We start from the raw sequence: 12,080 nt of genomic DNA, 5'->3' as shown, positions 1-12,080 counted from the left end.
CCGATCCCCACCCCGACTCTACCCCAGTCACCCCGATCCCAACCCCGACTCCACCCCAGACACCCCAGACTCCCCGACTCTACCCCCGATCCCCACCCCAGACACCCCGATCCCCACCCCGACTCCACCCCAGACTCTACCCCCGACTCCCCGATCCCCACCCCGACTCCACCCCAGACTCCCCGATCCCCACCCCGACTCCACCCCAGACTCTACCCCCGACTCCCCGATCCCCACCCCGACTCCACCCCAGACTCTACCCCCGACTCTACCCCCGACTCCCCGATCCCCACCCCGACTCCACCCCAGACACCCCGATCCCCACCCCGACTCTACCCCAGACACCCCGATCCCAACCCCGACTCCACCCCAGACTCCCCGATCCCCACCCCAGTCACCCCGATCCCAACCCCGACTCCACCCCAGACTCCACCCCAGACACCCCAGACTCCCCGACTCTACCCCCGATCCCCACCCCAGACACCCCGATCCCCACCCCGACTCCACCCCAGACTCTACCCCCGACTCTACCCCCGACTCCCCGATCCCCACCCCGACTCCACCCCAGACTCCACCCCAGACACCCCAGACTCCCCGACTCTACCCCGATCCCCACCCCAGACACCCCGATCCCCACCCCGACTCCACCCCAGACTCTACCCCCGACTCCCCGATCCCCACCCCGACTCTACCCCCGACTCCCCGATCCCCACCCCGACTCTACCCCAGACTCCCCGATCCCCACCTCGACTCCACCCCAGACTCCCCGATCCCCACCCCGACTCCACCCCAGACTCTACCCCCGACTCTACCCCCGACTCCCCGATCCCCACCCCGACTCTACCCCAGACTCCCCGATCCCCACCACGACTCCACCCCAGACTCCCCGATCCCCACCCCGACTCCACCCCAGACTCTACCCCCGACTCTACCCCCGACTCCCCGATCCCCACCCCGACTCTACCCCAGACTCCCCGATCCCCACCCCGACTCCACCCCAGACACCCCGATCCCCACCCCAGACACCCCGACTCCCCGATCCCCACCTCGACTCCACCCCCGACACCCCGATCCCCACCCCAGACACCCCGACTCTATCCCCGACTCCCCGATCCCCACCCCGACTCCACCCCAGACTCCCCGATCCCTACCCCGACTCCACCCCAGACACCCCGACTCTACCCCCGACTCCCCGATCCCCACCCCGACTCTACCCCAGACTCCCCGACTCTACCCCCGACTCCCCGATCCCCACCCCGACTCTACCCCCGACTCCCCGATCCCCACCCCGACTCTACCCCAGACTCGCCGATCCCCACCCCGACTCCACCCCAGACTCCCCGACTCTACCCCCGACTCCCCGATCCCCACCCCGACTCCACCCCAGACTCCCCGACTCTACCCCCGACTCCCCGACTCTACCCCCGACTCCCCGATCCCCACCCCGACTCTACCCCCGACTCCCCGATCCCCACCCCGACTCCACCCCAGACACCCCGATCCCCACCACGACACCCCGATCCCCACCCCGACTCCACCCCAGACTCCCCGATCCCCACCCCCCGTCCGCTCGCTCCGCCCCGACTCCACCCCAGACTCCCCGATCCCCACCCCGACTCTACCCCAGACACCCCGACTCTACCCCCGACTCCCCGATCCCCACCCCGACTCCACCCCCGACTCCCCGATCCCCACCCCGACTCCACCCCAGACTCCCCGATCCCCACCCCAACTCTACCCCAGACTCCCCGATCCCCACCCCGACTCCACCCCAGACTCCCCGATCCCCACCCCGACTGCACCCCAGACACCCCGACTCCCCGATCCCCACCCCGACTCTACCCCAGACTCCCCGATCCCCACCCCGACTCCCCGATCCCCACCCAGACTCTACCCCCGACTCCCCGATCCCCACCCCGACTCCACCCCAGACACCCCGACCACCCCAGACACCCCGACTCTACCCCCGACTCCCCGATCCCCACCCCGACTCTACCCCAGACTCCCCGATCCCCACCCCGAGTCTACCCCAGACACCCCGATCCCCACCCCGACTCCCCGATCCCCACCCCGACTCCACCCCAGACTCCCCGATCCCCACCCCGACTCTACCCCAGACTCCCCGATCCCCACCCCGACTCTACTCCAGACTCCCCGATCCCCACCCCGACTCTACCCCAGACACCCCGATCCCCACCCCAGACACCCCGACTCTACCCCCGACTCCCTGATCCCCACCCTGACTCTACCCCAGACACCCCGATCCCCACCCCAGACACCCCGACTCTACCCCAGACACCCCGATCCCCACCCCGACTACCCCAGACTCCCCGATCCCCACCCCAGACACCCCGACTCTACCCCCGACTCCCCGATCCCCACCCCGACTCCACCCCAGACTCCCCGATCCCCACCCCAGACACCCCGATCCCCACCCCGACTCTACCCCAGACACCCCGATCCCCACCCCAGACACCCCGACTCTACCCCCGACTCCCCGATCCCCACCCCGACTCTACCTCAGACACCCCGATCCCCACCCCAGACACCCCGACTCTACCCCAGACACCCCGATCCCCACCCCAGACACCCCGACTCTACCCCAGACACCCCGATCCTCACCCCAGACACCCCGACTCTACCCCAGACACCCCGATCCCCACCCCAGACACCCCGACTCTACCCCAGACTCCCCGATCCCCACCCCGACTCTACCCCAGACTCCCCGATCCCCACCCCGACTCTACCCCAGGCTCCCCAATCCCCACCCTGACTCTACCCCAGTCTCCCCGATCCCCACCCCGACTCCCCGATCCCCACCCCGACTCCACCCCAGACTCCCCGATCCCCACCCCGACTCTACCCCAGACTCCCCGATCCCCACCCCGACTCTACCCCAGTCTCCCCGATCCCCACCCCAGACACCCCGACTCTACCCCCGACTCCCCGATCCCCACCCCGACTCTACCCAAGACACCCCGATCCCCACCCCAGTCACCCCGACTCTACCCCAGACACCCCGATCCCCACCCCAGACACCCCGACTCTACCCCAGACACCCCGATCCCCACCCCAGACACCCCGACTCCCCGATCCCCACCCCGACTCTACCCCAGACTCCCCGATCCCCACCCCGACTCCCCGATCCCCACCCAGACTCTACCCCCGACTCCCCGATCCCCACCCCGACTCCACCCCAGACACCCCGACTCCACCCCAGACACCCCGACTCTACCCCCGACTCCCCGATCCCCACCCCGACTCTACCCCAGACTCCCCGATCCCCACCCCGACTCTACCCCAGACACCCCGATCCCCACCCCGACTCCCCGATCCCCACCCCGACTCCACCCCAGACTCCCCAATCCCCACCCCGACTCTACCCCAGACTCCCCAATCCCCAACCCGACTCTACCCCAGACTCCCCGATCCCCACCCCGACTCCCCGATCCCCACCCCGACTCCACCCCAGACACCCCGATCCCCACCCCAGGCTCCCCGATCCCCACCCCGACTCCACCCCAGACTCCCCGATCCCCACCCCGACTCCATCCCAGACTCCCCGACTCTACCCCCGACTCCCCGATCCCCACCCCGACTCCACCCCAGACTCCCCGACTCTACCCCCGACTCCCCGATCCCCACCCCGACTCTACCCCCGACTCCCCGATCCCCACCCTGACTCTACCCCAGACACCCCGATCCCCGCCCCGACTCTACCCCAGGCTCCCCGATCCCCACCCTGACTCTACCCCAGACACCCCGATCCCCGATCCCCGCCCCGACTCTACCCCAGGCTCCCCGATCCCCACCCCGACTCTACCCCAGACACCCCGACTCTACCCCAGGCTCCCCGATCCCCACCCCGACTCTACCCCCGACTCCCCGATCCCCACCCCGACTCTACCCCAGGCTCCCCGATCCCCACCCCGACTCTACCCCAGACACCCCGACTCTACCCCAGGCTCCCCGATCCCCACCCTGACTCTACCCCAGACACCCCGATCCCCGCCCCGACTCTACCCCAGGCTCCCCGATCCCCGACTCTACCCCAGACTCCCTGATCCCTGACTCTATCCCAGGCTCCCCAATCCCCGCCCCGACTCTACCCCAGACTGTCCAGCTTCTCTTCCTGCCTCAGCCCACCCATCGCAGGATCGAACCTTGTACCTAACCCCCGCCAAGTGGGTTGAGCTCTAACTCTGCAACCCACTCTTCATTGCTAGCTTCTTGCTTTGCTCCCATCTCGGCCAGTTGGGTAGGGCCCTACCAAGGAGGTAGAGGGTGGAGGGAGTGGGGGTTGCTCTGATATCACAGGGTCACCCTCTGCCCACAGTCTGGGCACTGCACCAACTCTGTACCAGTGGGTAAAGCTGGGCACAAGGAACACCAGGTTCAGCTCATGAACCTTTGGACATGGAACCACAGCTGAACAGGTCCTTTGGCCTGTCTTGTCATGCTGAACTGATTAGTAATCAAATGAACTAATCCCTTCTGTCTACCCAATGTCCATATCCTTACATTTCCTGCCATTCATGTAAGAGACTAAAACATTTGCCTCTGCCACCACCCTGGGCCGCATATTCCAGGCACCCATCATTCTGTAAAAAAAAATCACCTCCTTTGAACTTACCCCTTCTCACCTTAAACGTATGCCCTCTGGTGTTCAACACTTAATCACCAGGAAAAAGATATTGGTTGTCTATCGATGCTTCTCATAGTTTTACAAACCTCTGTCAGGTCTCTCTTCAACCTCTGGCACTCCAAGAGAAAAACCAAGCTGTCCTTATAGCAGATGCCTTCTAATCCAGGCAGCATCCTTGGAACCTCATCTGCACCCTCTCCAAAGCTTCCACATCCTTTCTAAAGTGGGATGACCAGAACTGAAGTTTATTGCAGCACAGGGCCGTGTTTGAAGCTGAATCATGATCTCAGAACACAGCTAGGAAAGCTCATCAACACCTTTATTTTCCGCGGAGCTTGAAGAGAGCTGGGCTTTCTACACGTCATTCTACAGATGCACAGCGGAGAGCGTCCTGACAAACTGCATCACTGCTCGGTAGGGAGACCTCACTGGGGCCAACAGGAAGACTCTACAACGGGTCGTCAAAACTGCCCAAAGCATCACCAGGCGCAGCCTGCCTGTCAGCAAGGACATGCAGTGTATAGAGAAAGGTGCTGGAAAAGGGCTAGTAACAAGCTGAAGGGTCCCGCCCACCCTACCCATGGACTGTTTGTCCCATTCCCATCTGGGAGGAGGCTATGTAACATCCACGCCAGGACAGCCAGACCCAAAATCAGTCCCTTTCCCCAAGCAGTGAGTCTGATCAACACCTCCACCCACCGACCCACCCCTCCACTCCCAGACTCAGAAACAGTCACTTTCCCCAAGCAGTGAGTCTGATCAACACCTCCACCCACCGACCCACCCCTCCACTCCCAGACTCAGAAACAGTCGCTTTCCCCAAGCAGTGTGTCTGATCAACACCTCCACCCACTGACCCACCCCTCCACTCCCAGACTCAGAAACAGTCACTTTCCCCAAGCAGTGAGGCTGATCAACACCTCCACCCACTGACCCACCCCTCCACTCCCAGACTCAGAAACAGTCACTTTCCCCAAGCAGTGAGGCTGATCGACACCTCCATCCACCGACCCACCCCTCCACTCCCAGACTCAGAAACAGTCACTTTCCCCAAGCAGTGAGGCTGATCGACACCTCCCCCCACTGACCCACCCCTCCACTCCCAGACTCAGAAACAGTCACTTTCCCCAAGCAGTGAGGCTGATCAACACCTCCACCCACCGACCCACCCCTCCAGTCCCAGACTCAGAAACAGTCACTTTCCCCAAGCAGTGAGTCTGATCGACACCTCCACCCACCGACCCACCCCTCCACTCCCAGACTCAGAAACAGTCACTTTCCCCAAGCAGTGAGGCTGATCGACACCTCCCCCCACTGACCCACCCCTCCACTCCCAGACTCAGAAACAGTCACTTTCCCCAAGCAGTGAGGCTGATCAACACCTCCACCCACTGACCCACCCCTCCACTCCCAGACTCAGAAACAGTCACTTTCCCCAAGCAGTGAGGCTGATCAACACCTCCACCCACTGACCCACCCCTCCACTCCCAGACTCAGAAACAGTCACTTTCCCCAAGCAGTGAGGCTGATCAACACCTCCAGCCACTGACCCACCCCTCCACTCCCAGACTCAGAAACAGTCACTTTCCCCAAGCAGTGAGTCTGATCAACACCTCCACCCACTGACCCACCCCTCCACTCCCAGACTCAGAAACAGTCACTTTCCCCAAGCAGTGAGGCTGATCAACACCTCCACCCACTGACCCACCCCTCCACTCCCAGACTCAGAAACAGTCACTTTCCCCAAGCAGTGAGGCTGATCAACACCTCCAGCCACTGACCCACCCCTCCACTCCCAGACTCAGAAACAGTCACTTTCCCCAAGCAGTGAGTCTGATCAACACCTCCACCCACTGACCCACCCCTCCACTCCCAGACTCAGAAACAGTCACTTTCCCCAAGCAGTGAGGCTGATCAACACCTCCACCCACTGACCCACCCCTCCACTCCCAGACTCAGAAACAGTCACTTTCCCCAAGCAGTGAGGCTGATCAACACCTCCACCCACTAATTCCACCTATTACTTCCTGTCAGTCACCTTGTGTACGGCCTAGCCTCACTTTATGGACAGACAATCGATCTATGTATAGAAACTACCTTATGAATTTATATTTGTTGTACTTTTTGTTACTGTGTTCTTTATCTTTCATGATTTTGTGCTGCATTGGATCTGGAGTAACAATGATTTTGTTCTCCTTTGCATTTGTGTACAGGATAATCTTAAACATCAGTGGGCTAAGGAGGAATCCCCCTCGTGTCCTGACTGGCACTGATCCATTCCACCCCCCCCCCCCCCCCACCAGCAGCTTCCTGAGCTCAGTGTTCCTGCTCCAGCACCAGACCCTTCACTGGCTCCCGCCCTGACTCATTCCAATGTTGTCTTATTCCCAAGGCTATGATCTAGTTTTATAAAGAACTTAGAGCATTACAGAACAGTGTTGAAAGTTTTGATCATATGAGGAGTGTTTGATGGCTCTGGGCCTCTACTCACTGAAATTCATAAGAATGAGGGGTGACCTCATTGAAATCTATCAAATGGTAAAAGGCCTTGATAGAGTGGATGATACTTCCTATATGGGGGTGTCTAAGACCAGAGGGCACAGCATCAGAATAGAGGGGTGTCCTTTTAGAATGGAGATGAGGAGGAATTTCTTTGGCCAGAGAGAGGTGACTGTGGAATTTGTTGCCACAGGCAGATGTGCTGGCCAAGTCTTTGGGTATATTTAAGGCAGAGATGATAGATTCTTGATTGGTCAGGACATGAAGGGATACGGAGAGAAGGCAGGAGAGGGAAAATGGATCAGCCATGATGAAATGACGGAGCAGACTCGATGGGGCCAAATGGCCTAATTCTGCTCCTATATGTTATGGTCAATAGCACAAGCCCTTAAGCCCATGACGTGGTGCCAGCATTATAATTTACTATAAGGTCAACTGACATACTCTCTACTTTTCTTTCGTTAATATGCCTATCTCAGACTCTCTTAAATGTCCCTAATGTATCTGCCTCTACCATCACCCCTGTAGCATGTTCCATGCACCCACCACTCTCTGTGTAAGAACCCTACCTCTGACGTCCCCCCGTACATTCCTCCAATCACCTTAAAATTATGACCCTCGTATTGGCCATTTCCACTGCGGGAAGCAGGCACTGGCTGCTCATTCGATCTCTGCCTCTTACACACCTCTATTAAATCACCTCTCATCCTCCTTCACTCCAAGAGAAAAGTCCTAGCTCACTCAGTGGAGACAGAGATACAAGAGACTGCAGATGCTGGAATCTGCGAGGACAAAACCTCCTTGAAAGCCAGGCATACTGTACCTCGGAGAGACTTCAGTGCAGCCAACGTTTCAGCCAAAAATACAATTATTTCCTTTTCCCTTCTAAATGCTGCTCAACCTACCAGAAGATCATTTGCTGCTGTAATTTTATAACTCTTATAATTGTTCATTTGATAACTCAAATAATATAATTATTCTTATAGTTATTAATAATTATTCATCCTTTTGGCCAAGAAAGCACTGCAGTGTCTCCTCTTCCTGAGGAGATTGGGTTCTTTCCCCCCTCCCCCCATTATAACCAATCTTTTACAGGAGAACCATTGGGTGTGTCCTGACCTGGTACATCACCTTCTGGTAGGAGAATTGCAAAAACATTTGACTGCAAGCCCCTACAATGAATTGAGAGGTCTGCTGAAAGGATCATCTGGGTCTCTTTTAACCTGTCATAGATATTTGTAAGCAGGGCCCTCAGCATTGTCAATGATCCCTCTCACCCGTCCAACAACCTCTTTGATCTCCTACCATCAGGAAGGAGATACCGTAGCATTAGGACAAGAATGTTAGGATGGAAAACAGCTTCTCCCCCAGGCCATGAGACGACTGAACACCCTGCCACCATCCAAGTCTAATCACACGTGAAGTGCCAGTGTATTATACTGTTTACTTTTAACTTGTATCGTAAATGCAGCTTATTATCTGTTAATTTATTTGTGGTAATATTACTTTTTGTGTTATGCAGTATGTGTGAGTTATATGTACTGTTATGCATCTTGGTCTGAGGAACATTTATCGTTGAGTGCACGTGTATGGTTGAGTTATAATAAACTTGCTTGCTTGAATCATTATCATCCCAGCTGCATTGTTCACCCCCACATGTACCCACCAAGAAATAACATGGTGGGGGGCACCAATTTGGGGTAGAGGTTGATTTCGAGTGTCAGAGATAAAGGTGTGGATTAGTGGTGAGCCAAAGAGGAAGGGGTGGAACTGAAGGGGGGCGGGGTAAGTAGGAGGGAGAGGGGCAGGACCAGCAGGGGGAGGGGAGTCAGGGTCTGCCCAGTGTGGAGACGGCTGGATCGATTGGATTGATGGAAAGGTGTGTTGTGAGGTAGGAGAAGCTTGAAAAGGGAGGGGAGAGGAGCAAATGTTGGCCTGATTGTGGGGATAAGAGAGGGAGCCTGGTCAAGGGGTAGAAATTCTGCAAATCAGAACAGTAGAGGGCTGATCACACCATTTGTCTCAAGATGTTTCGCCAATCTTGATCCCAATTTATTCTAAATGTTCTCCTCCTGTGTATCATCCATTCCCCACATATTCTCCAGCCCTCACTGCCATCATGTCTATGAACAAGGTAACACTATCTTGTTAATCCTCTATATTGCACTATTTACTTTTGTAACTTATTATGTTGTGCATTGTACCGCTGCCGCAAAAACATTTCACAACAACTGTTAGTGGTGTTGATAAACCTAATTCTGATATGTCTATCTAAAAATGTCAGGGAGGAGGTACAGAAGCCTGTAGGCACACACTCAGCGATTCAGGGACAGTTTCTTCCCCTCTGCCATCCGATTTCTAAATGGACATTGGACCCACGAACACTACCTCACTTTAACAATATATATTATTTCGTTTTTTGCACGATTTTTAATCTATTCAATATACATATACAGTATTGATTTATTTATTTATTAATTTTTCTTCTTAACAATTATGTATTGTATTGAATTGCTGCTGCTAAATTAACAAACTTCACGACAAGTGCCGGTGATAATTAAACTGATTCTGATCCAACACTTTCCCTTGACATCGCCTTTCAACTCCCCCTCTAACCTTGAAAGTTTGTCCTGTGGTGTTAGCCATTTCTACTTATCTATGCCTCTCATAACTTTAAAAACCTCTCGGAGGTCTCTCCTCAGCCTCTGTCGCTCTGTTCACATTTTGCAGGTGTTGTAAACGAGACGTGAAAGCCGAGGCGCGGGGGCATTCGGCCCGTCGGGCATTTACTGGATCATGGTGAAAGGGGGCACGCGCCACTCTTGATCACATGATACAACATAGCTGACGCGTTGCTGAGCAACCGGGCATGCGCGCCCTGAGCGGCCGGCGCAGGCGCAGGCGCCGTGTGGCGCGCGGCGGGGCGGGACGGGCAGTGCAGTGTGGGAGCTTGCTGGACGCATCGCCATTTTACGGCGCCAACATGTTGTCGAACGCGCAGCTACTGGACGAGTTGATGGGCCGCGACCGCAACTTGGCCCCGGACGAGAAGAGGCAGAACGTCCGCTGGGATGACGACAGTGTGAGTTCCCCGGACGGTACCGGGCGGGAGGTGGTTAACGGACGTCCGGCCGCGCCTCGGGCCTGGGCCTGGGCCCGGGCCCGGGCCCGGGCCCTCGGGGCGGGGGATGCCTGGAGTGGAACCGGGGTCGCGTCCGAGAGGGCGAGGGTGGAGGATTAAGAAGAAGGTCTGGCCTGGGACATTTGTTCCACTGAATCCCGGACCGCGGGAGCTTGTGTGTGGAGCCAGTCCCTCATACTGGGGACGAGGATGGATTGGGTGGGTGGGTGGGGGAGAGAAGTCATTAACACGGCGGAGTTGTCGACCGTTGGCCCTATTCGGCCTTCAGTGAGTTCCTTATTGATCCGTTCAACCGGCGGATTTAAAAACAACCGCAGAAACTCGACAGCTCCATCGGGAATTAAAGGAAAGTAAACTTCCTACTAGGGAATGCTTGATTCATTCATAAAAAAGAACCTATGTTCGCAACCTCCAGCTTGTATTCCTCATGGGATTTCTGGTGTATTGGTTTGATTTTGAAACATGTAATTTTCGAGATGTGGATCTGAGTTGACTTGTTCCTGGTAGTGCCTTGACCTAAATTGGGGGCGATGGGTAGTACTGTCACTTGAGCAACAGCAGAAAAGTTTATCAGTATAACGATGAGCCCCACAAGCCTGTGGGTAAACAGCATTTATGTAAAGTGACACCATTAATTTTTGAAATTGGTGACATTTCATCATACTGTTCTGAAGGTTAGTTATCTCAAAAGTGATCTATTCACAGATACTATTGCATGTAATTAGGGATGGGTCTTCCTAGCCTACTCAATGCCTTAACATTGTTCTCTCCATATCTGTCTCCCTATCAATTTTGTTTTTGTCTGAGTGAAGAAATTTTTCAATACTCCCCATGGCTTACCCCCATGTCTGAAGGCTGTGAAGTGATCCTAACCTCTGCTGCAGAAATCATCTGGAAACTACTTCTGGCATCTTCTTTGTCTAATTGTTTTTTTCCCACCATTAGCTGCATTTTTTTTTGCTTATTGATCAATGCAAACTTAGCTTCTTCCCCTCTGCTATCAGATTTCTGAATGGTCCATGAACACTACCTCAATGTTTTGCTGTTTTCTGAACATCTTTATATATTCTTTTTGTAGCTTACACTTTTTTTATGTTTGCACTGCTGCTGCAAAGCAGCAAATTTCATGACATATGTTAGTAATAATAAGCCTGATTCTAGCTTTCTTTTAGTGCTTGGAGTAAGTCCAGGTGAATAAATTACAGAATACTGCAGATTCTGTGTGGTTTACCTTTTAATCTGTTGAATGTCTTGTCAGCATCATGACAGTGTTATGGTGTAACACCATAAAATACAGGAGCAGAAAGAGGCCACTCAGCCCATCAAGTCTGCTTTGCAATTCATTCATGGCTGATTTATTTTTTTAAAACCTCTTTCACCTGTCTTTCCCTGTAACCCTCAACTCACTTGCCAACCTTTACCTTAATTTCAAACTATGACTTGACCTCCAGCCTTCCATGGCAACAAATTCGGCAGATCCACAATCTATCGTGTTCTGATTTTTGTTCCCTAGACTGCCATGCATGTCATCTCTGCACTTCAATTGGGTGGCAAAGTGGAGATACAAGGAGGTGTAAGGCATTCCTTCCCTTGGGCAAGGTGTATCACATGCTTGTCTCTCTGCAACTTCCCTTGGATCAGGGTCACTTGAAGCCATGGAGGCAGGTGGTGCATATCACAGGTTCTGGTTATGCAACCACTGACGTCAGTCAGTCTCTGAAGAGTATTGATAATGGCTGGAGTCACCTGACTTGCAAAGAGACTGCCCAGAAGATGGCAGTGGCAAACTGCTTC

At 55.6% G+C, this 12,080-nt stretch overlaps 1 protein-coding gene across 5 annotated transcripts in view; it reads left to right on the top strand.

Moving 5' to 3' along the window:
- Positions 1-10,066: 10,066 nt before the first annotated feature.
- luc7l3 (LUC7-like 3 pre-mRNA splicing factor) overlaps positions 10,067-12,080 on the top strand; it is a 34,387-nt gene continuing 32,373 nt past the window's right edge. For 3 of the 5 annotated variants that reach the window (XR_009507550.1, XM_059948160.1, XM_059948159.1), the window contains exon 1: positions 10,068-10,226. Coding sequence is in view for 3 of the 5 variants with exons in the window: in XM_059948160.1 (XP_059804143.1) it covers positions 10,128-10,226 (99 nt within the window). In the remaining 2 variants the exon portion in view is untranslated. Of the gene's footprint in view, positions 10,227-12,080 lie in introns of all 5 variants that reach the window. The other 2 variants (XR_009507551.1, XM_059948161.1) reach the window with 1 other exon arrangement.

The sequence above is a fragment of the Hypanus sabinus genome, chromosome 23, assembly GCF_030144855.1.
Source record: "Hypanus sabinus isolate sHypSab1 chromosome 23, sHypSab1.hap1, whole genome shotgun sequence".
In the NCBI taxonomy this organism is placed as follows: Eukaryota; Metazoa; Chordata; class Chondrichthyes; order Myliobatiformes; family Dasyatidae; genus Hypanus; species Hypanus sabinus.
Note: the sequence above shows the minus strand (reverse complement) of the source record. Positions and strands in the feature narration are given on the sequence as shown.